This window comes from Trematomus bernacchii, unplaced genomic scaffold, assembly GCF_902827165.1.
Source record: "Trematomus bernacchii unplaced genomic scaffold, fTreBer1.1, whole genome shotgun sequence".
NCBI classification, from domain to species: Eukaryota; Metazoa; Chordata; class Actinopteri; order Perciformes; family Nototheniidae; genus Trematomus; species Trematomus bernacchii.
The window spans coordinates 12,685,297-12,713,184 of NW_022987564.1; the positions used below are offsets into that span (position 1 = coordinate 12,685,297).

The following is a 27,888-nucleotide window of genomic DNA, read 5'->3' on the forward strand; positions in this document are numbered from 1 at the left end:
GTTACTGTGGTTCTTTACTCTCTTTCATAAACGGGGAAAGATCAATACAGTTTTATCTACATCGCTTGCACAGTGAATTATGAACTAATACTCATCTGATCATTAATTTCTTTAAAGTTATATTCTATTTTGATTCATTATAATTGGGTTGACTCAAAGGATGATGAAAAAAAGAATGATAAAAGATAAGAAAACAATTGTTTTCACAGGGTGAGTAGAACTCTTCCTGCTGAGTAAAATACTGTGCAAAATTGTGAGCCCCTGTAATGGTGCCTAATTCAAATGAGGGAAAAAGAGTGAGCAAAGTCATGGTTGAGCTGCTATGCTTTTAATGTGAGGAAACTTCCAGATAAAATGCAATCAGACTGGAATAATCACGGAGTCTTATAAGGAGGCTTGTTATTTTATTTTATTCTGTTTATTTCCCTCACAATTATAGAGGTACAATAAATCATATCAAAAGCGTGTTAATTAAAAACTGATAGAAGCATATGTTTTGTGCTTTACGGTGATGCAAAAGTGCTGTAATTTGATGCAACTCCAGAAACTAATATTATGCATAAATGGTCATATCAATTTCATGACACACAACTAAAGTTTGTGGGACATATTTATCTTACACAACTCACTTGTCCTTAGTTGCCTTATGTTGCAATGCAGTGCAACTCAATCGACAAAAACAAACAGGGATAATCCAGGACAGCCTTCCATAAAGGGCGTTAGGAGTCAAGACTTGAAGCTGTTAAGCCTTTTAATTATACATGGCATAATTATACAAGTTTGTTATATAACACTATTTGAGATTTCAGATATTCCTATCCTGAGGAGGTGAAAAAAGCAACTTGGATGAGATATAAACAAGCAAGTAAAAATAAATCCGACAGTTTATGAGAGTCTTGAGAATGGCATGCTGCAGACACACACAGTTTTCACTAAAACTCAACACAGATGCATATTTTGTGGATTTTCCCTTAGGTGCTACAACCAGATAAGCAGCCACTCTAAGGATATGGCAGGGGGAAAAAGTCGACTATTCAGTAGAAGTACTAAATTAATGAGAAAAGGGATCACCTTCTCCCCACTACACGTCAAAAATATTCAACCATTTCCTGTTGATGTTTCTTACAGTAGGTCTTGATTCTCTGCTCTCACTTTAGACTGTTCACTGACAAAAACTAACTAAAACAGATTAAATGATGCCGGTAAGGATTGATTCAATGTGCATCAGGTGGGTTTATGAAATCTGAATGTCTAATTCAGCCCTTTTTAAACCCAGGAATTTATTTCTATAGTTCTTCTTTAAAGTTTATCTTTCGACTTACTATAGACATCTTGAAGGTTCAAAGACAGAAGAGGTATTTTTCCACTAAATGTAGCAACACCAAAGCGTTAATATATTTGATAACAACAAAAAGTCTTACATTCAAAACAGAGCTGCAAAGACAAATCAATCAGTGGTCAAGTATTAAATAAATCAACTCAATTAATTGATTTGACTACATTTTTGAGAAAAACAAAGTCAGGATTCCAGGTTTTTACATGTGAATATTTTCTGTATGTTTACTGTTCTCTGTCAGAAAACGTAATACCTTTGATTGTGGACAATTCAAGACAGGGGATGGAATATTGGGCATTGAAAACAAGGATAGACATTTTATAGACCAAACATCTATAATAAAAAAATTAAAGTAATTGTTGGTTTGAGGACTATTTAAAAATGCGCCTCAAGCATAAATACAACAGTACCATTAGTAGGTGGCAATAGCATCAAGATTCAAACCCCTATTTGGGCAGTGTCTTACTGTGAGAAGGAATGTTAGTATAAAGAAGCATAACAAATAAATACTCTAGTATATTTCAAATTAGTACTTCATTTAATGTACTGGTCCCTTTACTCTTTTCCGGTTTTAACCTAGAAGTTTTACATATTTTGAACTGCAAATCCTAAAATAAAAGCTTACTTGGTATTACCCTATATCAAAAGGTGTCCAAACTTTTTTCACCGAGGGCCACATACAGAAAAATATACGAAGGGCTGGGCCGCTCACTATAGGTATATTGCCTCATAAGTTAGAAGTTAGAAAAATCGGTACCACTTTACAATAAGACTACCCTTATAAAGGGTTTACGAATAGTTTGTAATTAATTTATTAATTAGGTTGTGAACACTTTATAAATCATTAATAAGCTTTTATAAGACATGAGATAAACAGGGCAACTGTGACCGGTTGCTTGCCAAATAGTGAGCTCACATTTATCTGTACTGCTAAGCCTTATATTGGCTACTTAGCTTAATTCGTCTTCTTCATCAGCCAGCATCCTTGGTATCTGTTGCTCACTGAGTTGATTCCCCCCCTTCCATCTTGATGTTTCTTGGCATCTCTTATGACCATCTATGAAAGAGTTACTAACATTTATAACTGCCAAAAGGGAGCCTTATTGTAAAGTGTAAAACCCATTCCCATTTATTTATAATTGGTAAAAGGGAGCCTTATTGTAAAGTGTGACACATATCACCATTTATTAATGAGTTACTACCATTTATAATTGGTAAAAGGGAGCGTTGTTTTTAAGTTTAATACACATGTCCATTTATGAATGAGTTATAACATTCACGCTTACCTAATACACATTTTTCACATGAAATGCAAAGTGAGATGCAACAGAACCAAGCAAAACATTTTATTCACACATGAAGAAAATCAGGACTCAAAATAATTACTATTTAGTATGACTGATACACATATTTAAACATAAAAGCTTTTCTCAGACATAAATGAAAGACTTGGTAAGACATAATGGTACTCAGACTGGAAAGGCTTTGTGTATATCCTTGAACAAGCGTCCAAGCAGTCCGGGGTGACCAGAGCCAAGCCAAGATGACCATTCAAGAACCTTGAGATGTTTGTCAACGGGGGGGTGCTCGTGACTTATCCGACCGGCCCACTTCGGTACCGCTAGTAAATTGTCAACGGGGGAGGTGCTAGTGACTTATCCGACCGGCCCACATCATCCGACCGGCCCACTTCGGTACCGGCCCATGGGGATTCGTCCCGAACGTCCCGATGTCGGCTCCAGGGTATGGCTGGGGTAGGCTACAGCCATACCAAGAAATGGCTTAGCCCCACCTTAGCCCCACCATGACAAATTATGTTAAAGTAAGCAAAATAAAGTCCGCCAACACGCGCCAAGTAAATTGCAGACAGCAGCAAGATTGATTTCAGTAGCCACTTGTCTGGAAATGCAGAAGACTAGAAACGGTTTTGAAAACTTTTGTCACGTAGTGATCGTCTTCTCAATAGAGAACCGCAGTGACGCGTCCTAAAACCCGGAAGTAAGTTAGCATTTTTACCACGTCCGGTTCCTTCGACAAAAAGCAATGCAATTTCTCCATAGGATTTTGGAAAATAGCTCGAAATAAGGTCTGTGTTTGACAAGAGACAGATCACGTTTTGTTCTATGACATTAAATCCATCAGCAGTGACCCCGCTGGTGATTTTTGAAGAGTTTACGTGTCTGAAAAACGATGGTTGTTAACATGTGGCTGAATAGGACTACAGAAGTTGTCCAGGCCGTTTTACGTCATTACACCGAACACGTAAAACACTCCCGCTAAGTTTGTTTGCCCTGTTCTGCTTGAAAGCAAGTACCTGCGCTCTTGCAAACTGTTCAAACAAACGGTTCACTTGTACAATTTTGAATCTGTAGTTTTTAATATGGATCTTAAGTTGGCGTGACTTTGAAGCAGCGACCCTGTTGTAGTTCGTTTATAGCATAACGTTAGCATTTAGCTTCTGGCGACTAGATTTATGATTCGAAAATTATAAAAGTAGTGTAGACATGTGGATATTATCCGGCTGAACAAAACGTGATCCGTTTATTCTCTTACAAGAAAGCCCAGTCTATAACTGCCGAACATAGGAACTGGGTACAGACAGTACCTTCTCCCAGACACAAATACTCAAAAAAAATAGTTTACTTTATCAGCATTGGTATTACCAATGCTTACTATTTATTTGATACCAATTTGGTAATACAATTAATAAAAAGAACAAGGTGTGGGTTCGTTCTTCAGATATGACGGTGACGTTAACGTGTAAGGTAAGCTCAATAATGAACTCCAGCTAAACCAACCATATTGTTTATATATATATAATAAGTAATCATCTTGAAATATGACATTATTATTTGTAATATACACACATCTTATTGTGAGGTTAATTTCACATACGCCGCTCTTCAACACTACTTTGACGTTAGCTTGTCTACATAATCGATCATAGCGAATTTAAATTAACCTTAGCGATGCATAGGTCTACCTAATAAAATATCTCTCTAAGTTACAAGAATGACCTTATTTTACCAACCTCAAACAGAAGCCGTTTATTCTACAATATTATCTCACTTAATGCTTAACACTTCTCTATTAGGTTTTAACTTGGACGCTACGATTAGCATAATTAGCACAGATGTAGCTACCACTTGTTTACATGCTAACCCAAGCCTTAACATTCATTAACGTTAGCTGACTCAAAACATAAGCAACACATAAATAAAGTACTCAAATTTCACTTACCGCAAAACTGCATTCATGCACCGTCTGTTTTAACCGCAAAGCGAGTCACAATAGTCCGATATAAGCATGAAGAATAGTCCACAAGGCACCAGCACAACAAACACGGCACAGTTCAAGTTATGTTCCCCGGATGAGTTGAGCAGGCAGAGCCCCTGTAGCATCACGGAGCTGCTAGCAGAGCAGAAAGCTAACAGCAGCAGTCACTGGACAGACCTGTCACTCAATGTGACCACGCCCTAATTTATGCATAACTTTAAGGCTTAAAGCTCCCATGTCATGCTTTTCCGGTTATTACCCGTCTCCTTGTGTGTTATGAAGGTTTTTATTCATGTAAACGGTGTGCAGAGTCAAAACCCTCAAAGTACACCCTGTAGCGAGTAAAACTCTAACACAGAAAATACCTCCCCAAAACGCCTCGTTGGAGATACGTCACTGCCCATTTGAGTCTTCCATTTAGTTCCGGGTACGCCATGATGTCATGCGGTACCCGGAACGAAATGGACCAATCCCGAAGAGCTATGACCACACCCAGCGGCGCTGGCCGCACCCTCTGCCAGCCTAACATTTACTGTTGGAAGCTCTGGTTCAGTTCACAATCGATCCAGTCATGCCACTGCCAAGGACCTGTTTCCTGAAATGTGAGGAGAAATCTGAGCTGTTTGTCCTACCGACGGAAGAACCACGACGAAGTCAGTGGTTGAAATGTCTTTTTAACACTGTTCCTTCAGAGGTTCGAAGAACCGGCATTTCACAGACGAAAGCTTCCAAAACATTGCCCAGTTTGAAGCCGGATATGCACAGCATTTGAAACTGAAGAACGATGCTATTCCAAGTTTGTTTGTACCGTTTGGAGCAGGGGAAGATTCGGGTACAAAACCTGTAAGTTTGCATTGTTATTTGTGTATTTATCAAACAAGACTGTTTAAATGTGTAAACTGTGTTGGACTGCTAAGCCATTGACACAGTGCTAACTGTGCTAACTAAGTTGCTAGCGTTTCCATATATCAACTCTAATATCAGCAGATGGCCTTGCATACATGTATCTCATAGCAGGAGAATGTCTGCATTCACACACAAAATACCTATTGACAATATACTCCGGGTGATTTGCCGTGCGGTCAGTCGCGAAACGTAATTACATTATAGCTGGCGTAGCGTGTATGCTACCGATCTAACCGACGGAGCTAGACCTGGGTTTGGTCGGAAAAACATTTTTGTTATGCTACGTTGCTAGCGTTTAAATATATCAACTACAATGTCAGCAGATGGCCTTACATGTTTGTCATGGCAGGAGAATGTCTGCAGTCACACACACGGAATACTCATACAGTATACTCCGGGTGATTTACCGTACATTGTGAAAGTACATGTACATACTGCATGTATAGCTAACGAGTCTAGCTGTATGCTAGCGCAAAACAATGTATTCATGCAAGTTACAATGTATGACCGAACGTAGCAGAATACCTGTATAAGATTGCAATTATAAACACGTTATTGCTAGCCTAATATGAACCACTAGCTTTTGTTCATAGTTTTATTACACTACATTATAGTTGCCGTTCCTCCGAGCTAGCGTTCATATCTTGTTAGCTACCAAAGTAAACAATAAAGTTAGGTTAGCATATTAGCTGGCAAGCTGTTCATTAGATAGATCCACACTCCTACCACAACTACTACTAACGAATCTAAAACAACTAAGTTTCTCTAATATTTCGTGATTTGCATTTGATTTCGTCCAGCCAGATCCTGGCGGACAATACATGACGGGGACGGGACTACTACTACTGAGGCCTCGTCCTAAAAGGCACCGGCTGCGCCCAGGCAAGATGCGGGGAGGAATGGATGATATACCGTGTGTATATATGTATATTTATGTTCATTTTGTACATTTCTAAAAATAAAGTTTAATGGAAATACTTAGTAGGCCTATCCTTTCTTCCCTGAATTATTTGCTCCTATAACATATCATTCATATATAGCAAACCATGATTTGATTTCTCATCAAACAGTAGTAGTTTATTACAGGTAAAAATAACTTACTCTTTGTTATGACCGGCTCGTAGGCCACAACGGAAAGACAAGGAGACATACACGAGTTTACAAAACCACGGCACATTTATTGTGGTAAATGCAGAGATAGGTGGTCGAGGGGAGAGAATCGCCGAGCCGCTTTGGAGAGAGACGGGCCGCTGGGCTTAATAGCACCTCGGCTACGGAGGTGTCCGTGATCGCGCTGATTAGCCTCTTCAGCTCCACCCCACCGTAAGACCTGCAACACACCTGCACAAAGGCCCTGGGGCCGTCACACTCTTCTATAACAACAGTTGTAGGTACAGTTCGGTTAGTTAGCGTATAAAATATACGGCTGTACCGACGCCATTATAAGACTGATGTTCCCCGAAAAAAGCGGGCGGAGCCTCTCTGGTGGTTGACTAATCAGAACACAGTGGCCGAGCTGACCAATCGGAGCACACTAGGCTCACAGGGAGGAGAGCAAGAGCTCCAACGAGTCGTTTAGTGGAGAGAGTGAATACTGCTGAATACACATACTTGACAGAGATGCTGTATGCGAAACCAATGTGAGTTTGGAAAATTGCACAGTATAAATCTATTTTAGTATACCTCAATGTAATTATGATCAGTGGAAATGGCCATGACATGGGCCCTTTAATATAACTTAAACAAATTATAAATTGGTTGTAACTCATTAATAAATGGTGATTTGTTTAACACTTTACAAGGCTCCCTTTTGGCAGTTATAAATGTTAGTAACTCATACATTAATGGTCATAAAGAGATGCCAAGAAACATCAAGATGGAAGGGGGGAGAATCAACTCAGTGAACAACAGATACCAAGGATGCTGGCTGATGAAGAAGACAAAGTAAGCTAGTGCCAATATAAGGCTTAGTCATCTTGCCAAATAGTGAGCCTATGTTGATGTATGAAAACTATGTTAGAACTGGTTTATAAATGGTTCTTAATGATTAATAAAGTGTTTACAACCTAATTAATAACCTAATTATAAACCCTTTATGAATCCTTTATAAGGGTAGTCTTATTGTAAAGTGGTACCCAAAAATCAATCAAATTTAGGTAAATTATGGTTGATATTGATGAAAAAAAACACACAGCTCTCCGTAGGGTTTCATTTATTGTGTTAGCAGCTCATTCCTTACAACAGGAGGCTCAGATTGCTTATAAGAGGAAATATGAAGGGTATATTTCAAGGTTGTTATGAAATGTGTCATTGGGCTTTTTTCTTATCAACTAAAATTTTTAGAAAATGTTCTTGAATTTATTTACCGGAGACCACTTTGGATATTGTTACTACGCAAGGAAAAGTACTTGAAGTGGTTACCTGTTATAAATACCTTGGTATCTGGCTTGATGATTGTCTCTATTTTAAACCTCAGGTCAATAATCTGCTTAGAAAGCTATGGGTGAAGCTAGGTTTCTTTTTCAGAAACAAGTCCTGTTTTTCGCTTGAGGCCAGGAAAATGCTAGTCTGTGACCTTTTTACCTGTGCTGGACTATGGTGATTTGATATATATGAATGCACCTGCCCATTACCTAATCAAGTTAGATGCCGCCTATCACAGTGCGCTGAGATTTGTTACAAACTGTAAAGCACTTACTCATCACTGTACCCTGTATGCCAGGGCAAGTCTGCCATCACTTACTGTTCGGAGACTCAGTCATTGGTACATGTTCATATACAAAGCCATGCTGGGTAAACTACCACCTTACATCTGCTCACTGATATTGTTGAATTACCCTGAATTCATTTGATGCAATCACTTTTCTTTAACCTGTATTGTGCATACGATCATACTCTGTATATTTCCACTCAGCTGTGGTAACATCACACCTATCATAAACAGGATGTAAATAGAACACGTTTAGTAGAATAGCTAACAGGATGCCGCCTTAGTACACACATACGTAGATTGACAGGACGTTAACATCCGGTCCCATGTACATATAAACTCACTGCTCCCTCTCTCCTCATCCTCCTCGATCTCACTGCAGCTTTCGACACCGTCGATCACGGCATCCTCCTCCATCGTCTGCACTCCACCATCGGACTCTCTGACTCTCCCCTTGACTGGTTCAGATCTTACCTCACCGGGAGAACAGAGTACGTCTCCTTGGGCGAGGCAGAGTCGGGTACCCACAACGTCACCTGTGGTGTCCCTCAAGGATCAGTTCTCGGCCCCACCCTCTTCACACTCTACATGCTCCCCCTTGGCTCTATCATCAGCCGACATGGAGTATCATTCCACTGTTACGCTGATGACACCCAACTGTACCTCAGGATCAACCCTACCTCCTCTGCAGCCCTGCCTTCACCCACACTCACTGCCTGCCTGGAGAAGATACAGGCGTGGATGAAGCAAAACTTCCTGAAACTCAACAGCTCCAAGACCGAAGCCATTATAGTTGGCACCCCACACCAGGTTCAGTCATCCACCATCACCACCATCACCTTCTCCGGCCAGGACATTACCCTCTCCTCAATAGTCACCAACCTGGGTGTTAAAATGGACGCCCATCTGACCTTTGAGGCCCACATTAAACAGCTGTGCAAGAACTCCTTTTATCACCTCAGGAACATCGCCAAACTCCGCCCCACACTCACTCTGTCCGACGCCGAAAAGCTGGTCCACGCCTTTGTCTCCTCCAGGCTGGACTACTGCAATGCAGTCCTCATCGGGATCCCTAACAAAAGCATCCAGAAGCTCCAGTACATACAGAACAGCGCTGCTAGGATCCTGATGAGGGTGCGCAAATATGACCACATCACCCCCATCCTTAAAACACTACACTGGCTACCCGTAGAACTGAGGATAGAATTCAAGGTCTCCGTCCTCACCCACCAGTGTGTCCATGGAACTGCCCCTCCCTACCTCAAGGAACTCCTCACCACCCATACCTCCTTGCGGACCACCCGCTCCAGCAACTCCTACCTGCTCAAACCCCCCAGGACTAAGCTCCGTACCATGGGAGACCGGGCCTTCTGCTCGGCTGCCCCCAGTCTGTGGAACGCTCTCCCCGCCCACATTAGAGCACCACAGAGTGTGGAGGTTTTTAAAAAAGGCCTCAAAACCCATCTCTTCAAAAGAGCCTTTGCCTAGACCTTTTTACCATCCTTTTATCTTTATTTTTATTTATTTATTTCTTATTGCTTTTTAATAATCCTACCGTGTTGTGTCATGTCTATTTATACTGTTCCTGCTCACTGCCTGTAGCACTTCGGGATTTGAATTCGAATATGAAGTGCTTTATAAATGGAACCCATTATTATTATTATTATTACCAAGAAGCAGCAGCCTTAATCTTAGGTTACCTCTCATAACTGAGACCTCTCAATCTGAGAAACGTATACTCTAAAAAGAGCCACGATAACCACTCGGTAAAACGAGCCAATTAAGTAACAAGAATACTCTGTAAAAAGAGCCCAATAAAAGATAAAATACCACACTCCCATAACGGGCCTATAATACCAAATACTTGACTAAAAACCAGGCTAAAACATTACAAATAACTCTGTGAAACTGTAATAATTGTTTTGTACTAAATAAACTAAACCTTACCTTGATTATCAAATCAAATCAAGTTTTATTTATATAGCACATTTTTAAACGATTTTTGGTCGAGCCAAAGTGCTGTATATATAATAAAAATACTCTACAGTAAAGACACTTTACAGCAAATACAACAGCACAGTTTGTGCAGAATATCAGTATGAGAAAACGACACCCTCTGTCCTTAGACCCTCACAATGAAAAACTTCCGGAGAAAAACCCAGTTTAAAGGGAAAAATGGGAGAAACCTCAGGGAGAGCAACAGAGGAGGGATCCCTCTCCCAGGACGGACAGACGTGCAATAGATGCCGTGTGTAAATCGAAGAGATAATACATTTTACAGCATAGGTAGACCAAATGTTTGGAAATGCATGTGTCTATAATAAGAAGATGAATCCACGAAGATGTCAACAACAATCCTGTGGGAGCCTTCAGGGAAGTAGCATGACGAGACCCAGGCAGGACCGATTAAATAAGGAATAAGGAAATAACTATAAAAGGGATTCTGATCTCCTTTTATAACAACTGACCTTTCTATCTCCGCGGAGGAATCCTGAACATCTTCTACAAAACAAGGTGAGACCCATTAGAAAACGAGCATAACATGTTTAGTGTTTGAGGGGAACATTGAAAGATAATAATCAAGTGATGTATCATGTATAAATAAAACGTGTAAGTTACGTACTTTGGTATAAAGGTAAAATAGTATACAATAACTATAAAAAGATATCTATCCTTAGGAAAGACAGATCCTCGAGACCATAGAAACAGTCCAAATTACAATCCACAAACTCTCTATAACCTAGGACGATTAACTTAAAGGGTTAGGACTCAGCAGCAGGAAGGGATGAAACATCTAAACTTATGACTTAAAGTATAGGAAACTTATAAAGTCAATAAAGGCAGAGACCTCAACCTAAAAAGAGAACAGAACATACCACGATTTGTTATCATAATTTCCCGCTCGTTGAACAATATCACAGAGTCGCTAGCTATTGCCTAAGATCCCAGGATGTGTTTTTTTTATTACATGTACCAAGTGCTAGGACTGTTTTAGGCACTAAAGCTTTTATGTGCGCAGCTCCTCTAGCTTGGAACACTCTGCAAAACATTTTGAAAATGAGCATTTTGGTTCCCCTGCATCATTTTAAAGCACAGCTTGATGAAATGATATTTGATACTCCTGGTACCTTTCTTTGTGAATAAGTTTGTCAATTGTACCCCTGTCATTATGTTGTATGTGTCCTTTTTGTTTTCTGTTACATGTGTAACCAATGTGCGGCAGGTCTCCCTTGTAAAAGAGATCGTTGATCTCAATGGGATTTTTTACCTGGATAAATAAAGGCTACAAACATTTGCAAATTGGGCTTAATAACACATGAATACTGTGTTATATATATTTGAACATATATATTTAAGAAGTACAATAGCAGATGTTTAATTTGTGGGCCATATTTCATTATACTTTTGAATTTGCTGAGGGCCGATTCAAAATGGTCCGCAGGCCGCATTTGGCACCCGGGCCTTAGTTTGGACACCCCTGCCATATATATTCCATATTAAGAAAAAAAAACACAGCACAGTTGCTCCTGTTAGCTACATATTATTAATAGGCTACTTAGTATGAGTTTATAGTCCTAAAACAGATTAACAATATGTCAATAGTCACACCTGATAGATGAGTATGGAAGTATGGTTCAAAATATACCTTCCCTCCGACTTAGGCGTCAGAAAAATGGAAAGTGAGGGCAGGTGGTGAGGCTGGCAGGCTGCAGTCCGCATATAGTGCCCACGTGAGACAGCCTTAATGAGATGAGTATTTTCACCTCGGCAGTGCCAATGAATGCACACGGGTTTTTATGGGCTTGGTTCCACTGGGTGCATTAAGAGTCTCTGTATTTTTGTTTTGAATTAAAGCCTCACCTCAGTTTCCCAGGGACTGCAAAAGCTCCTGTTGAGCACAGTGACCGAAGTGAAGATCTGTACAGCATGTCACCATGAACATGTCAGCGTACTCGTTGCCCTGATAGAATAATGTGCTGTGGACCTTTTATTAGCAGCCGTGCTCCCTGCCATGGGACCCGTTATGTACTGTACAGCACTGCTCCCTTTCCTGCAGACCTGAGGGCATTTTCACATAGGACATTTGAATTTTTAAAGACTGGATAGTATGCTATGAAGCACTGCAGCAAAGCATGGCTGTTCATAAATGAAGTAACTTCTAATCAGACAGTCTATGTGGTTTCTATTCTGTCATTTGTTCGGCTCCAAAAAAGTAGTGACGTTCTCTAAAATGTATCTCAAACCCCTTTAAGCTGCAGAAATGGGGATGAGGGGACATTATTCCTGCCAGCAAACTGTTACATCTGTTCCTTGTCGCCTCTCTCCCAGCAGGCTGTACAATGCTGTTAGAAGCGTTAAGAAAAACTAAAGTTGCTTAAACACCTCATTCTGTCATATTGCGACTTATAATTCAGCTTTGAACTTAGCATTTACCACCAGCGACAAAACATAAAATACATTTGCATAAATGCCTCCCACACATGAACAAATTACTCATTTAAATGTGAGGCGGTTAAAATGAACCTCGAGCCTGAATGAGGTGCATGAATGGGACTGCCATCACCTTGCTTGGCAGCTCACAAAAGAGACATTCATCAAAAGCAATTTGTTCAGCATGGCTGTTACATTTTTGACCAATTCAAATGTAGAGATATTAAAAGCTTATTAGGTGCACTCGTCTTTCTTTCAGGAAGTAATTGGTCCCAGATGAGCGATCCTGTTGCTTTATCGCTTTATGTCTTTATTGGAATACATGTCTTGACATTGGCGTTGTCCCACAGTAAGGAAAGGAATCCATACATTGATAACCACAACCTGAGTGCTTCATCATTCAACAGCTGTTAAAGACCCCTGGAGCTAATTCAGATTACTGCCAACATAAAACAAAATTAGTCCATGGTTTTATGTTCTTGAGTGCGTAAATAAGTTCAGACCGACAGCTTTGTTTCCCAATATATAACTTTATTTAAAATATTGTTACAATTTATTACTCTACACAACATTTTCAAACCGTTTTTTCCTTTTTCTTATATTGGTTAGTAAACCTTCATGTGTTTTTTTAAGATATAAAATGTCAATTTTGTAGGCTAGTTCTGCATCAGGATTTTTTAGACGCTGCCTGTCATTTAAACAGCTTTCGTGTGTAGTTAGATAATCCTCCACTCAGCTGTTCCCCACGCACACAATTAATGATCAACGGTGGCTCCAGCGTTGTACACTATAATTTCCCCAATCTTTCTCATTTCTGTTTAAATAAATAAAAGTTTTGCGTTGGAGAAACAAGAGTGCATTTTGTCCAAGAGATTTTCTCTTTCTTCTTAAAACAACTATTTACAGGTTATGCTGAAGACAGACAAACAAGGCTTAGATTTTTAATTAATGTCACTGCCTACTTGCGATGGAAAACCCCCGTGTTTCAAAGCAATGGACACAAATTAGTTACACAAAGGCTAACACTTTTTAAAACTGCACTTACATCCACCTTTCATGTTAGTCATGATAGGACCCAAAATCCGAAATGGAAGAGCCAGCAGCTAATGCCCTCCAAGTCGGATGCGTTATTCAGAGGTCGATAAACATCAAACCTGCACAAAAGCGCTGATGAAGACTAAACATAGCGGCTCCGACTGAAGCAACAGTGTCAAAGGAAAGAGACCGACTGGGCCGCCTCATAAATGCCGGTTCAAACACTGGACTGTGTCTGAAATGCTGTAGAATTCAAATGAACTAAAGAGCATAGAAAATATCTGCCGCTGACTGATGTGATGGAAATCAGCGCTGATTTGGCACACGATTCTAGAAACAGATCCGTTACCGTAGCGACAGCATTTTACAAAGGAGCGGTTTTGACGAACACAAACTTTTCAGCCTGTTCACTTTTTATTCCGATTCCACCATGTTTGCTGTACCATCCAACATTCGTTATCTGCTATGTCCTGCGGGGGATTCTATCATCTGTGAATAATAAGTCACTTACAAGTCAAGGCTGTCCAGCATCTCAAACACAAACACAGGTAGCCCACAGCACAGCTTACACTGACTCACAAACACGGGCCAACCACACAAAGACGTGCTTCTTAACATTCCCGTCGTCTCTCTGCTCTCACCTAAACACTGTTACAATGACATTTATCCCACCGGTGACGGAAACGGACGACAGCAGTACACACACCTGTCTGTGACTGAGCGGAAGATGGCACCTGGCGCAGACAAGACAAACCGAAACATAGAAAAAAGAACAGCAGCTTTCTAAAAGCATATTCACAGCAGCACACACACAGGGACAGAGAACAAACATCAAACACAAAAAACACTGCTTTGAATACATTATTGGGAGGAGTGATTGAGTTGGCTGAGAGGAATAAAAGGAACAGAGGCTGCACTGTGTTGAGCCAACGTGGTGCTGCCACGGCAACCACATCCTCCTGTGATGAGAGAGACCAACCTGGACACAAGAACGAGCCGAAGGACAGAAAAGCCAACACACACAGTCAAACCAGCTCTATCTGCCTCTCCCTCTCACAAAGGGAAAAATAATCACCATCATGGTTGAATAGCTCCAATGTCATCCATCTCTAAATTGGCTATTACTCTGGCTGTCAGAATGACCATCCATTGCAATTTATTTTACAATTCAGCTATCTGTGCTGTGCTTGTAAAACATACACATACATATATTGCCTTAAGCTGTGTATAACTGAGGCCTGTCCTCAGAGGCAACAACTAGATGATAAATAACAAACTATATCTTTCCTTGTTACAAATGTTGTCAAAACATAAACGCAGAGTAGCAGGGAGTCGTGTGTGTGTGTGTGCGTGTGTGTGTGTGTGTGTGTGCGTGTGTGAGTGGCTGTAAATGTTAACTAAACAATAGGAGACGCCTCCTATTTGTCTCCATCTGTCTGGCGTCTCAGCTGTCATACAGATACAAAACACCATCTTTATTTTCTGGCTCTTTCACCGACAGCTTGTCAGACACGTCCAATCAGAGCCTAAAAGCTTATCAGCAATGTCAATGATAAACATAGAGGACATACGCATACACAAACAGCACACATACACACTCACACAGCATGCTCCAAGGTAGCTGACTGAAATTATGATTTAACCTCTGCGTGAATTAAAACATTTATTGAACGGAAAGCTAAGCTAACCCTGACAACAAAATGTAAATATTTTTAACCCCAGTGAAACTTGAACTTTTGCTCTAAATGTCAGTGTGAAAAAAAAATAAACATCAGTCTCCACTTCAGGTTTGTGGTTGTTGCCAGACAGTGAGTGAATCTTAAGAATGAGTCAGTATTGAATGAGCCAAGAAAAACTACTAAGCATTAAGGGGATAAACAAACTCTATTGCTTTCAGGTGAAATCAATACATTTTCAGCACACAGTTTCCATTCAGATTTTTTTGTCAGCATGTAAACCTTCTTTATACACATTTAAAGTGAGCATTTTTTTTTTTTATTTTTATTTTTTAAACTGAACATCTGCGATAAGAAAAAAAAATTGTTATATTTGTGTGAAATGCTGCTCTGAAACGCAAAACAATCTGTGTTGTGTGTCATATAATCATATGTCATGTGCATTTACACACAACTAATACTGTACCAATGCAGGTGCAGTAGGAGGCAGACAGCTGCTTGCATTGCTATGTCTTCTAATGGTTGTGGTTTCAGTCGCACAACTTTATGCACCATCTACTCTCTGTACAACACACACACACTTGCACACACACCATCTGTCCTCCTGACGTGGTTAATGGACGAGCTGCAGAGGAGTGATACTTTTGGGTGAGTTACAGTGCCCGAGGGATCACTCTTTAAGAAGCTCCAAGAAGATTTCTATATCTGCTCAAAGCTTAGAACTAAATCTGTCTTACACTGCTGCTCTCTGCTGCCTGTTCAGAAAACTGCAGCTCGAGAGACGACACTCTCCTGTTCTGTTTTCATTTTCACAATCTGTGGGTCAGAACCTGTGCCATTTCAAAAACATTTTGGCCCGCCAACCTTGTTTTCCAAGAGATCATCTCTGCACAGAGAAGGACTCTTCCTCAACTTACAAGCTCTGCAAAATCACCACAATAAAACACTTGCGAGGGTGATAAATACACATACTGACATTAATGGCAGACTGCCAACAGACGTATTTCTCTGGGTAGGATACGTTAGGCCAGAACAAAATGTGAAAAAGAGATTTGTTAGAGCAGCTTGTATGCCGTTGAGTTAGTGTTTCCTCATGTTAGATCAAGAAACCAATTATTAGAGCTTTTATATTAATCTATATTTTGTCAGCACTAAGATTGTTAAACATATACATAATTATGAACCCCCCCAACATACTATTTCAGTTAGTCGACAACGTTTTCTGACAAAGAATATTCTGACCTTACAGAGAGAAAACATTATTTTTGTGTTAATGTCCATCATCGGTGAAAAGCATTAATTTGCTTTATTTATTTATCACTACCTGCTAAAGAAGTGAAACCCCCCTTTTTCTGTATCTCATCATTCATATATTCAGCTTGGTTCAGAAGCCGAGGGTCTCGGTGGATCGGTCCGAGCCGATCGATTTGGACAATCATATCACACGTCAGCTCCTTTGTGAAATGGCGATTCATTGAGGTGCTGCCTCTGCGTGAGTGGTGCCGCAGCGCTGTGCGGACCCTGCCCAGTCCCACACCGTTTGCATGTGTTACAGCTCAACCAGGTGGCGAGAATTTGCTTGTGTCCTCAAACATCACAGGGCAGAAGCATGGAGGAAATCAACAGACACGCTACGTAGATCAAGTAAATGACATGAAAGTTGGCTTTTGTTTATTTTCCTTCATTGCTCTTCTTGCTGTGTGTATCCCTGGGGTCGGTTAAGTGTGGCTATTCCAATTTTCCCAAAGTCGGTCACTTCCAGTTTGTTTTTCGGGGCATGGATCGCCTCAGTCTGTCACTCAGTTCTGTGTTTTTCGATGGGCACTCTCTGGGGTGGCTGTGAAGATGCAAGTGGACCAGTTCTAGTTCGAGTGATGACAAATGATTTTTTTAGGAAGTTGCGATCTCTCCCCCTAGGTGGCGCCATCCCTTCTGCTGCGTCTCCAGAGGAGGCAGATACTCTAGAACAGAGAGACGGTTCAGGGAACAAGGCTGAATGATGGGCGCATGCCATGTGACTTGTGAAAATACATCAGCCAGTGTCTCTGCAACTGTCCCTAAGAACGCTCCCTGAACTTCAACTGTGCTTTAAATAAGGGATTTTCATTCCACAAGTTGTCCTCATCCTTCAAGGCTTCTCAGTCCTCAGCTGATCATTATCTGTCTCTGTTCCTGTAACTCCAAAGGTTACTCACTCCTCCTCGTGCCTTGCTTGTGTCTGTCCACATATTTCTGCTGGTCTTGCGCTATCTGACACGCAACAAATTGTTTCAACTTCCCTCTAATGCTTGGGTCTCAAGGAAATGGCCCTGATAGGCTTGTTTCACTATGTGCTAGTAATTTACTTGCACTGGAGAAGACTCTACTCTCTCTTTTAGTTAAGTACATTATGAAGCTTTGGTGAATTGTCTATAAAAAGCAGCCCTTTCTCCACTTTGTAGTTACCCTTTGACTTTGTTTAGTTCCTTATAATAAAATAGGAGCAGCACAAGTGTGACAATAAAACCCAAGCGTTTCAGAGGGCAGCTTTTAGGGGCAGGGGTAATTCAATGTCACTGAACTACAGTATCTTATAAGCTAGCTTAATGTTCACATATTTTTGCCTTTAACATATTGAAAAAAGAAGGAAAAATACTTAAAATGCTCTCCCTGTCCTTGCTCTTTGAAATGTTTTTCAGGAATTGTTGCATATTTCATGGTGCTTGGTGTGTGCTGTCATTCACAGCACTACTCAGCAGCACATCGGAATACATATTTCTTTATAATTTGCCCTAGACAACCTTTTACCCTTCAGTTGGTGCAGTTCTTACAAAGGTATTCACTTTTCTATTGAGGAAAAATAATACTCACCATTGTTGCTGCAGTTTTTGTTGTCTTTGTCGGATGCCTCTTCCTCAACCTGAAGGCAAAGAAATCATACACAATAAATTAATAATTTTGAACAGAAGCCTGAGGAAAACATCTATTGTATCTGTGAAGAAAGAAAAAAGGTACAAATAAGCTAAGTTTAGAACTTCAAACTTGGCATGGAGTCCTGCACTTCCCACAATGAAAGAGGAAAGGAGTGGTCCTTACCTGTTTCCTCCACTTCAGCTCACAAAAGACTCGCTCAAAGCACTCGTGCATGTAGTTAAACTAGGAGAAAAAAGCAAACGGAATTAGAGGCAAGCTTTAAATACAACACAATCAGTCTGTAAAGTAACAGAGACAAGTGTTTGCTTTGTACCGCTGCAGTTATTACATGGAGTTTGACTTGTTCTTTTATGAATAACAACATATGTTACTTTCACAAAATGAATAAACAAACAATAACAAAAAAACCTTCAAAGCGTGTTTAATAGCAGTGACGATGTGTGCACACTCACGTATGGAGTGAAGATCTTGACCCAGCGAGGTTTCTTCTCTCCTCTGGCGTATTCAAAGCAGAAAGCCATCCCCTCCTCATCAGTATCCCAGCGCTGCATCTCGGCCCATTCAAAAGCTATCACCTGGTTCTGAGGGAGAGAGTTCACAGCAGGTAAGATCAGAGCATAGACAGGCATACAGATGTTCGGCTTGAATTAGTTTCATTCACAATTCAATATCTAGGATTTTTTTAATTAATACTTGACCTTTTAAATATTTCAATTTGTACATCAATTACTTCCAGCATGTAACATTAAACTGGAAGAAAACTTTGTATTTATTGCATGCCTTGCATTGAACGAAGCATCAAAAAAGGAAGAAGTCTTTATGAAATGTACTAAATGGTTTGTAAAAGGTTGTTTGAAAAAGTGTTGCTTTTATTAAACATGGCCCCCATCATCAAGATGTGTCTCCATTGTTTGTTTCGCTAAAAATGCTGGTGGCATGTTACAAATACATATTTTTTCAATAAGGTGCTGTAACAGGGAGACAGTAATTGATATACAAATGATATTTGTAAGGGTAAAGAGGGCACATCAGGCTCATTTTCAGGTTCTCAAGTCGTTAAGACGAACACTCACCTCCAGCGTGCCGTCCTCGGTGCAGGCGTGCAGCTTGAAGTGATGGATGCTGATGGCTGTGATGACATGTCCCTTCCTCCTGGAGTCACAGGAGCAGTGAGGGAACGCCACCTCGTTATAGCCCTCACATGTCCGCAACAGACTCAGGTACTATCAGAGAATTAAAGAGCAAACACATCCATCACTAATACTGTAAGTCACCAGGTTATGGCAATCTAAATAAGGTTAGATGTACATCTTTTTCTTTCAAACCCCAGTTAAAAAGCAGGGATGTGAACAGAGTTAGTAGCAATTTTTAGATGGAAGTTGAGAGAACATAATATGAGCATACCAAAGAGGTATTTCAGTCAATGGGAAATGAGTTACATGATGCAATACTGGAACAGTGAGTGGACAGATTCTATGGTCGGATGGTCAGTTTGACTTTACAAAATGTAAAACTGACTTTACCTATAAGTATGAATTTTCAATTTGTAAACAGACAAATATTATATGTCAGATACGGCCAAATACTGAGAGTTGTTCTGCTAGGTGACAATTAAAGCCCCCCTTACAGTGTTTCCCACAGAACTGAAATATACTTGTGGTGGTAGCCGAGAACGGGGGGGGATGCTAGAGGAGCACGCTCATGAACTGTTCGCCGGAGCCTCGCGGCGGGGTTACTGCGGAGCGCATAAAGCCGACCCTTCACGCGATAGCAGAGCGAACAGGTACAGGAGAGGTAGGGCGAGGGATCATTGTCCACTAGTTAATCGATCGCAGATGGCGTCGTGCTCGCGGACGGATAATAATAAAATGAAACCTAAATGGGTCGCGTAATATCCTTTGGCGGACGTTAATAAGGTCTATGTGTGGGAAACCCTGCCTTAGTTAAAGTGGACCTATCATGCTATATTTGAATAATATATTGTAGGGCCATACCTATATAAAACATGTCTGTGAAGTTTTCTTTTCAAAATACCAAACAGATCATGCATTTTAGCCATGCCTCATTTCGCTCTATTTGCTGTATTCCAGCAATGTTTTTGCAAGGGCTGATTCTGTGGCAAATGAGCTGCAGCTGACCACGACCAGGGGGGCGAGGCACGAGCGTCATGTTACCATGCTGTTACCATGCTGTTACCATGCTGTTACCATGCCACGGCAACCTCTCATTCCCCTGATAGGTGGAGCGTTGCCCATGTAGGCGGAGCGTCACCGCCCACTATTCCGGGCTGACGTCGGGTCGGATGCAATCTGTATCCGCTCGTTGTAGCCCCGTTTTTAAAAGATTTGGGTACGGAGGAAAAGAGAGAGGGTTGTATTTTCTGACACTTGGTGAGTTCCCTGGAACACCGGGGACACATATTCATGTATAAAAGCCGTACAAAAGTGCATTTTGCATGATAGGTCCCCTTTAAGATTCACCAAATGTCAGTATTAACACAATGGCTTTATCTCTTTTTACACCACATAGAGCTGAGTCCTGAAGTGTGAAAGCGATCTGATTTGCAGTCCATTTCTATGTGGTAACGTTATGGTGGTGGCTCTGGTCAGCAGGCAACAAGTGTAGTCATCCCAATCTCACCCCCCCCCCCCCCCGAACAAAGAGTGGTCTGTGGGACTGACCGTGGCCATCTTGCGCTGCTCGGCCAGTTTCTGCAGCTGGTAGGACTTGTCCTCTGTTTTTATGAATCCCTTCTTCACATCTTCCAATGCCTAGACAGACACAGGGTGGGGTGAAGGGAAGAGATACAACAACGTATATTATTCAAGGTCACTGCATGACAATTATTATCTATCAAATATAGGGCTGCCTAAAGAAAAATAAAATGGGGCTTTTAAGAGCTCATTTTGAGGTTCAAATCAATGTTTTGCTGACTTGTTGCTCTACTAGTAGAGATCTCTGTAATGGGTGACTGCTACACCTCACATGCTTTAAATGCTTCAGGAAGTGACCTTTAATGGTTAGCAGACAGCCTGCAAACTGCTGCGGTTATTTTTGGACCATTTGCATTAGAAGATTATAATTCTTTTGTCCAAATTTCAAAATGTCACACATTTTTGAAAAGTTGTGCCCCAATGTAAAGTATCATTGTATCTGGTTTCTTGAAATTCAACAGTAGGATTAATTCACTAAACAGATAACCGACGTAGTACACTACACTGTAGTCTAGTAGTTAAAAACAAAGGGTGGAATATCACAGTAACCTTCCATGACCCAAAAACTGCTGAAACCGCCAACAAGTTGTAACAGTTTCAACTCGTATATAAGCGAAGGAAATAAAGAACGGGTACCAAATTTTGTGCTGAGTTCATGGCATTTGGGATTGAATTATTGTTATTACCTGGTGAAAGCAGTAGTGCAGTGCCAGCGGGTTGTCTCTTAGCAACTCCTCCTCCTGGAAGCTGAACAACCATTTTCGGAGCGCCAGGCAAGTCCCCGGCACTGCCGACGTGTAATTCTGCACATAAAGCTTGTGGGGAAACTCATTAGGTGCCAGCTTCCGCACTGCAACAAATAACATAAAGAAGGGGAAGAAAGAGGAGGAGATGAGAAAAAAGGAAAAGGGTCTGATTAGTCATTAGTTAAAATGTCATTTTATCCTTTACAAAATGTCTTGCCTAAACTTACAGTCTTAAACTCTACACAACGCTAGGCCCATTTAGCTAAACTCACCATTGTGATGATACAGGTTTTAATCTAGAAAACAATTCATATCTCTGGGAAAACACTCATAGACATCAAATACACAAGCAGTTCTTACCAAAGGAGTGGTTGATGACTTCAAAAAGGGCAAAGTAGCTTGCCATAATGCTGTCCATTCCAACCTTCATCACTAACGCCTACAGGAAGAGCAGAGTCAGTTAAGTTAGAAAACCATTGTTTGAGAAATACTATTGCACTATGAAAGCTCAATTCTTAGTGTGTGTCTACGTTTTGTTTTTAAATTGTATCATGAAAATGTACATTCTACACCTAGGGATTACCTTAAATACAAGTAGACATTATTTGACTTTGGATCACTTCTAGCCCAGTTCAGATGAAGGGTAATGGTGTGAGAGCATCATGGCAGCAGATGTGTATTTCTCACCTGGTACACCTGGTCTGTGGTGCTGTTCTTGCGGACTCTGACAGAGATGGTGGTGTTGTCTGGCAGAGCTATCCGCAGCTCCACATCCGTCACTCCATTGTAGTTCTGCAAGGCAAATCAACACATAATAAGAACAGCTGAAGAGTTGCATTAACTCATGTGTGGAACCACAAGTATGTGCCCCTGCATGTGTACCGTGAATTCCACCAAGGATGTTGTGTTTACAGCTCGGATTGTCTGTTATGATTACAGAAGAACCATTAGCTTGATACTCATGAGGTTTGGTGGAAGGGTGTTGCATGGGCGAAGGAAGAACCCGTTACATTTTGGAGAGGATCCAAAACATGGGGTGGATACACAAATTATTTTTCACTTTTGTTAACATTAAGAGATAGGACATTTGTGCTGCATTCATGCAACCCTGGAATAATGGCAAAGAAAGTTCTTTCATTGGAACAATTCCTGTGAACAACTCAAAAACAGATATCAACGTGTTGTTTAAAATGCTTTGAGCAATAATATACAAAACATTTGACTTTGTAGTTCCCATGGTTTATCCCATTTTTTGGAACATGACCAAGGAGCATGTGAATGCACCATTGGCGTTGGCGGAGCTCTACGCTCTCCGAGGGCCATATCTAGTCACATTTGTCTCAAATGCTGTCATTCCTTAAAACGCCAGAAAGGCAATGCCATTAACCGTGTAATTATTTTGGCTCTACTGTTTAAACTTTGAACTGCTGGCAGAGATGATGGCCAGCTAGCTACTTTTAAGCAATTAAACTTAATCGCCATAACTGCTGACACTTATTATTGGCAAAATGCCAAATGTTTTCATTAAAAGAAGAAGAGCTTAGTTTCAATTACGCAAAGAAATTCCACTGAGTGGGCTCAAAAACAGACTTGGCTAATCAGATTGAACACCCTTAACCAAACAATCTAATAGATAGCCTAAACTAAAGCCTTCTCTTTGAAAATCACAGTGTAATAATCAAGCTAATGTAGTGCTATGCATATGAACTGGCTTACAAAACAAAAGATAAACATCCAGGAAAGTTTTAAAAGAGAACTCAAAGTTCAATAGAAGTAACTACAACTTAAACTATTACATTCATATAAAATGAATAAATGAGACGCATACCTCATCTGATTCAGAGAGAAACTCCTGCATGATGTCACTCTCCCCGATCACCCGCACAGAGCAAACTAGAGTCAAATACAGAACCAAATACAGAACCAGAGGGAGAGAATAAGGGTAAGGTTAAGTCAATTACATAAACAAAGGAAGCTGAATGTCACTTATCCTCTGTTCAGCTGTACAGTATTTTCTGTGTCGGCGGAAAACTGATCGCAGCTTGTGCTTGGCCTATTTTCTTCGCCTACATGATTTCCACAGGTTATATTAAATTATGTATTCATTATCTTTGTATGCAAATTATGGATTTTGCCTGTTCTTGAAAGAATGGAGGGATAATTATTATTGAAAAACAAATGGATTGGTAAATGAAAGGTGTTGTCAATGCCCATGTTGTAAAAATCAGCAAAAAAACTGGTTAATACAATAGTGACCTTTTATATCAGCCTACCTCGCTCGAGATATTCCTCCAGGCCTCTACGGCGTGCATCCAGCTGCTGTTCAGACAGGGAGAAGGGCCATTTACCAGGAATCTTTGGGAAGTTGTAGTTGGAAAACTCCCTCTTTAGGTTCTGATGCAGGATGGCAAACTCCCGGTAGCGCTTTGAACACAGCTGTCTACCTGACATGTACACGTTGTACACCTATGGTGATTGAGATAAAAGACAGAACAGACAGATGTTTACAATCACTAACATCAAGTGTTTTCAATACCACCATAGGAAAAAAACTGATTTTTAGGGTAGAATAAAAGGGTAAGGTAATTTGTCGATCAGAACTCACCACAAATCTCTCTGAGTGCTGCTCTACATGTTTGTATGTGGGAACAGATATAGGCACTGCCTGCTTGTCACTGTAGTCGTAGTTGATTTGGACCTCCTCTCCTCCTTCCAGTCCATCAGCCTCCTGAGCTGGGACAGACAGAACGGCCAGGACCAGCTCCTTCTCCCCCGCACGGATCAGATCCACCACCTGCTTATGGGTGGCACCTTCCACACTCACCCCATTACTGGAGGTAAAGTGAGAGCAAGAGAAGGAAGACAGGGAGAAACAGAGAGGAATTTAGAAAAGTTAGCAAACTATCTTTCCCCATCGTTTCACATGATCAATGTATGTAACATGGCAGATGACAGCACAACAGATCAATAATTCAGTACTAACCAGCATGAGGATTGACTGGATCTTTACCATCATGCTATGGTGCGAAATTTGTGTAGGGTAGAAATCTTTTAATATTTATAATGAATCTTTTGTCAAAATCATAATGTAATGTTGTAAAGATTGAACTGTTTCCCTCCTGATTCAAATTCCAATACTTTAAATTAGGGCTAGTGTTTTCACCATAATGGAATCTCTAAATGTGATACCTTACCTTGAAAAGTATTGATATACAAGAGCATTTTCTATACCACACATAACATTTGGGACATAACGTTTCATATTTGAATATAAGATAAATATAACAAGTCTAAAGACTTAAGAAAGTCGTCAGCTCGCTGTGAATGAAAGAGTGCAAGTCATTGTGTGAACACTGAGTTGTGACTCGTCCTGGATGAATAAAATGCGTTTATTTTGGTTTTGTCATGTTGCAGCAAATAACTAATCCACTTAATAAGCTCAGTGCCTCAATATAATATCTGACCAATGCTGCAACTATCCATCCTGTTAATTTTCCTATTTTGGTGTGTAGTAATGTCAGTGAAAGGGCATTTTGACTCCATTGATAAACACAATGTTGGGAGTGCTGGGTAACAGGGTCAGCTCTAATGTCTCCTTCTCCTGTGGTGCTGTGAGACACCTGTGCTGTTGGCTTTACAGAGGCCAGATGGCACCGGCATCAGGTGTCTCTGGTAATCTTCCTATGAGGAACAGCGGGCAAACACAGGAGAGGAGGGTGCAAACGAGAGTGCTAGCATAGGTCGTTTCACTATATATTCCATGTCTCCAGAGATAGAGACATAGCAGCATTCCTCTTGAGTTGTTCAACTGGACAGCAACATCAGTGGTAGGAGGGGACAAAAAGGTGAAGACAGGGGGAGGTGTTGTGTTTTCAACATCACTCAGATCCCATCATCCTCTTGTGAGATGAAACAGAAGCAAGGCACTGTCTCCCAGAAAGAAGAATTGGAATTGAATTAGGCTTAGTGAAAGTACAGTGAATATGATTTGACTGAATATTTAGTCCATTAGAACTGCAACACTGACAATATATATATATATATATATATATATATATATATATATATATATATATAAACTTCAAAAAACAAGCATCATTTTGAAATAATTTAAATGTATATTTTATACAGTAAAGTATAAAGTCATTAGGGTCCAAAAAACTACCACTTCCCTGATGGTCAACTGTAAAGCAGCATTGTTATTTTTCCTTGTTCATAAAACTATAAAGTAAAATGCTGACATATGATTATTTTGAGTTTATGAAAAATAGTCAAGCTGGTTAATAAGTCACATGATAAGTACAGGTCCTGTCATGTGACCAAAGAGAGATTTCACAGTTAAATGGAGTAAAAAAAGGTTGAGTGAAACATTTGTGATGCCTCAGCAAGTAGAAGCAGAGTGTTCCTTGTTTTCTGTTTCTCTTCTCCCTTTTTGTAAGCAACATATGGTCAAGTGTGTAAACATGTTAAAGACATTACCATGTTTGCACTGTTCGAATCTTTAAGTTATGCTAGGTCACCCATACACAAGGACTTCTACAAAACATTGTCATTGTTGGAGAAGCCTGTGACATAAGATTTTCAACAACATAATTACTCTGTAGCTATGTTAGTTTGACAATAAAGAACCTTGAACCTTGAAAACATATAAAAGTAACTAATGTATTTAATTGTTTAAGACAAACATTAAGTTCCTTTGAAGCTCTTTTTTAATCAACCCTTTTTAGGACCAATGTTTTTACAACCATGGTGGGACAATTGTTGATAGTTTGGTTAACTCATGGAGACATTCCTAATATTAAATTAAGATATCTACCTGCTGGCAAAATTGAAAATATAGGAGGCTCTGGGGGAACATCCTTTATCTTAAATTGTATTGTAAATAACTTTAAGTATCAGTAGTACATTATTTAAATTGAGGCTAGACTCCTCTAGAGAAAAACTGACAACAAAATGTGACCCTGACTGCTCCTGGTCTGACAGAAAGTGTCAGACAAAACAAGTGACAATCAAGTACACCGATATAGATAAGGGGCAAACACAGGAAGCCCCTTAAACTGTGCCATGTAAACAACATAGGGATAGTATCGCACACACAGTATGATGTTAAATTTGATGGAAAACACTGCCATCCACTGTCTTGCAACCGGGTCAACATCATACACATCTCTACTATTATGCATATGACATTACAATGTCAACAAAACTCATTTAATTTCCGTCCATAACAACGCGTAAGCAGTCACTGCGCAAAGGGCAAGCTAAACAAGACGTTAGCTACCTGGCTCTCCAGCTAGCTAAAGCTAATCAACATGCACAGCCTGTAGTCCAACTTATGTAAGCAGGTTAGCTGTTTAACTCACTAGCGTTAGCTTGGTGTAGCTACATCACCAAACGTTATGTGCGTACACTCTTAAAGTGGACAAATAACTAGTTAGCTAGGTAAACAGTTACTTTTGTTGTCATTACAGATAGGTGTTCTTTAACCCGAAGACAGCTAATGTTAACTGTTTGCAACTGGACCATCACGGGCTAAACTGGGTAGCTAGCTTTACATGCTAACTACCTGGATACATTGAACAGGAGAGGCTGACTTACACCTCCAGGATCCTGTCACCCTTCGCTATCCCGGCTCGGTCTGCCGCACCTCCGGGCAGGACGGCGCTGACATGCTGCAGAGGAGCGTACAGTTCCCCGTTGATGCTACGGAGCTGTCCTCCTTCGCTGACTTGACCGCGGACGTTGAAGCCGTAGCCGGACTCGGACTTAACGATCCTCACGGTCCGCGGACCGGACGTTGCCGTGATGGTAGCTGCGCTCTGGCCCGCGGTGCCCGCAGACGAACCGACGGCCGGACCGTTACGGGATGCCGCAGGGAGAACCGACTGAGTATCATCGTCTCCTACATCCGCCATCTTATCCACAGGCCCTAGCCCCCCTTTCCAGTCGGTGTCTTATCTTAAATTCAAAACAACACTCGAGCCCTCTCCCTCAGTTAGCTTCACAGACCGACTCTGTTGTTGATAACCCGCCCCTCGGTGGCGTCACGAGACACGGCCTCACAACGTGACCTGCTGCCGGGCGTCACTGGAAGTCTGGACCGTCTCATCTTTCAAATACTTAGTTACTCATCACTTCCCTATTA

General features: G+C 40.7%; 1 protein-coding gene across 1 annotated transcript; it reads right to left on the bottom strand.

The window, feature by feature from the left end:
• Positions 1-13,169: 13,169 nt before the first annotated feature.
• Positions 13,170-27,802, bottom strand: snx27a (sorting nexin 27a). Its single transcript, XM_034124417.1, has 13 exons — positions 27,342-27,802; positions 24,349-24,574; positions 24,017-24,209; positions 23,572-23,636; positions 22,431-22,535; positions 22,104-22,182; positions 21,684-21,847; positions 20,965-21,054; positions 19,357-19,506; positions 18,736-18,864; positions 18,446-18,505; positions 18,221-18,269; positions 13,170-17,331 (listed from the first exon to the last, which is right to left on the bottom strand). The coding sequence occupies exons 1-13, from the start codon at positions 27,656-27,658 to the stop codon at positions 17,261-17,263; spliced, it is 1,698 nt and encodes a 565-aa protein (XP_033980308.1). The 5' UTR covers positions 27,659-27,802; the 3' UTR covers positions 13,170-17,260.
• Positions 27,803-27,888: the final 86 nt, after the last annotated feature.

Coding starts and splice junctions, on each gene's coding strand:
- snx27a (XM_034124417.1), bottom strand. CDS start 27,658: ATGGCGGATGTAGGAGACGATGATACTCAGTCGGTTCTCCCTGCGGCA. Junction 23,637..24,016: donor GGAGGAATATCTCGAGCGAG/GTAGGCTGATAT, acceptor ATTTGACTCTAG/TTTGCTCTGTGCGGGTGATC. Junction 17,332..18,220: donor CAAAAACTGCAGCAACAATG/GTGAGTATTATT, acceptor TCTCTGTTCTAG/AGTATCTGCCTCCTCTGGAG.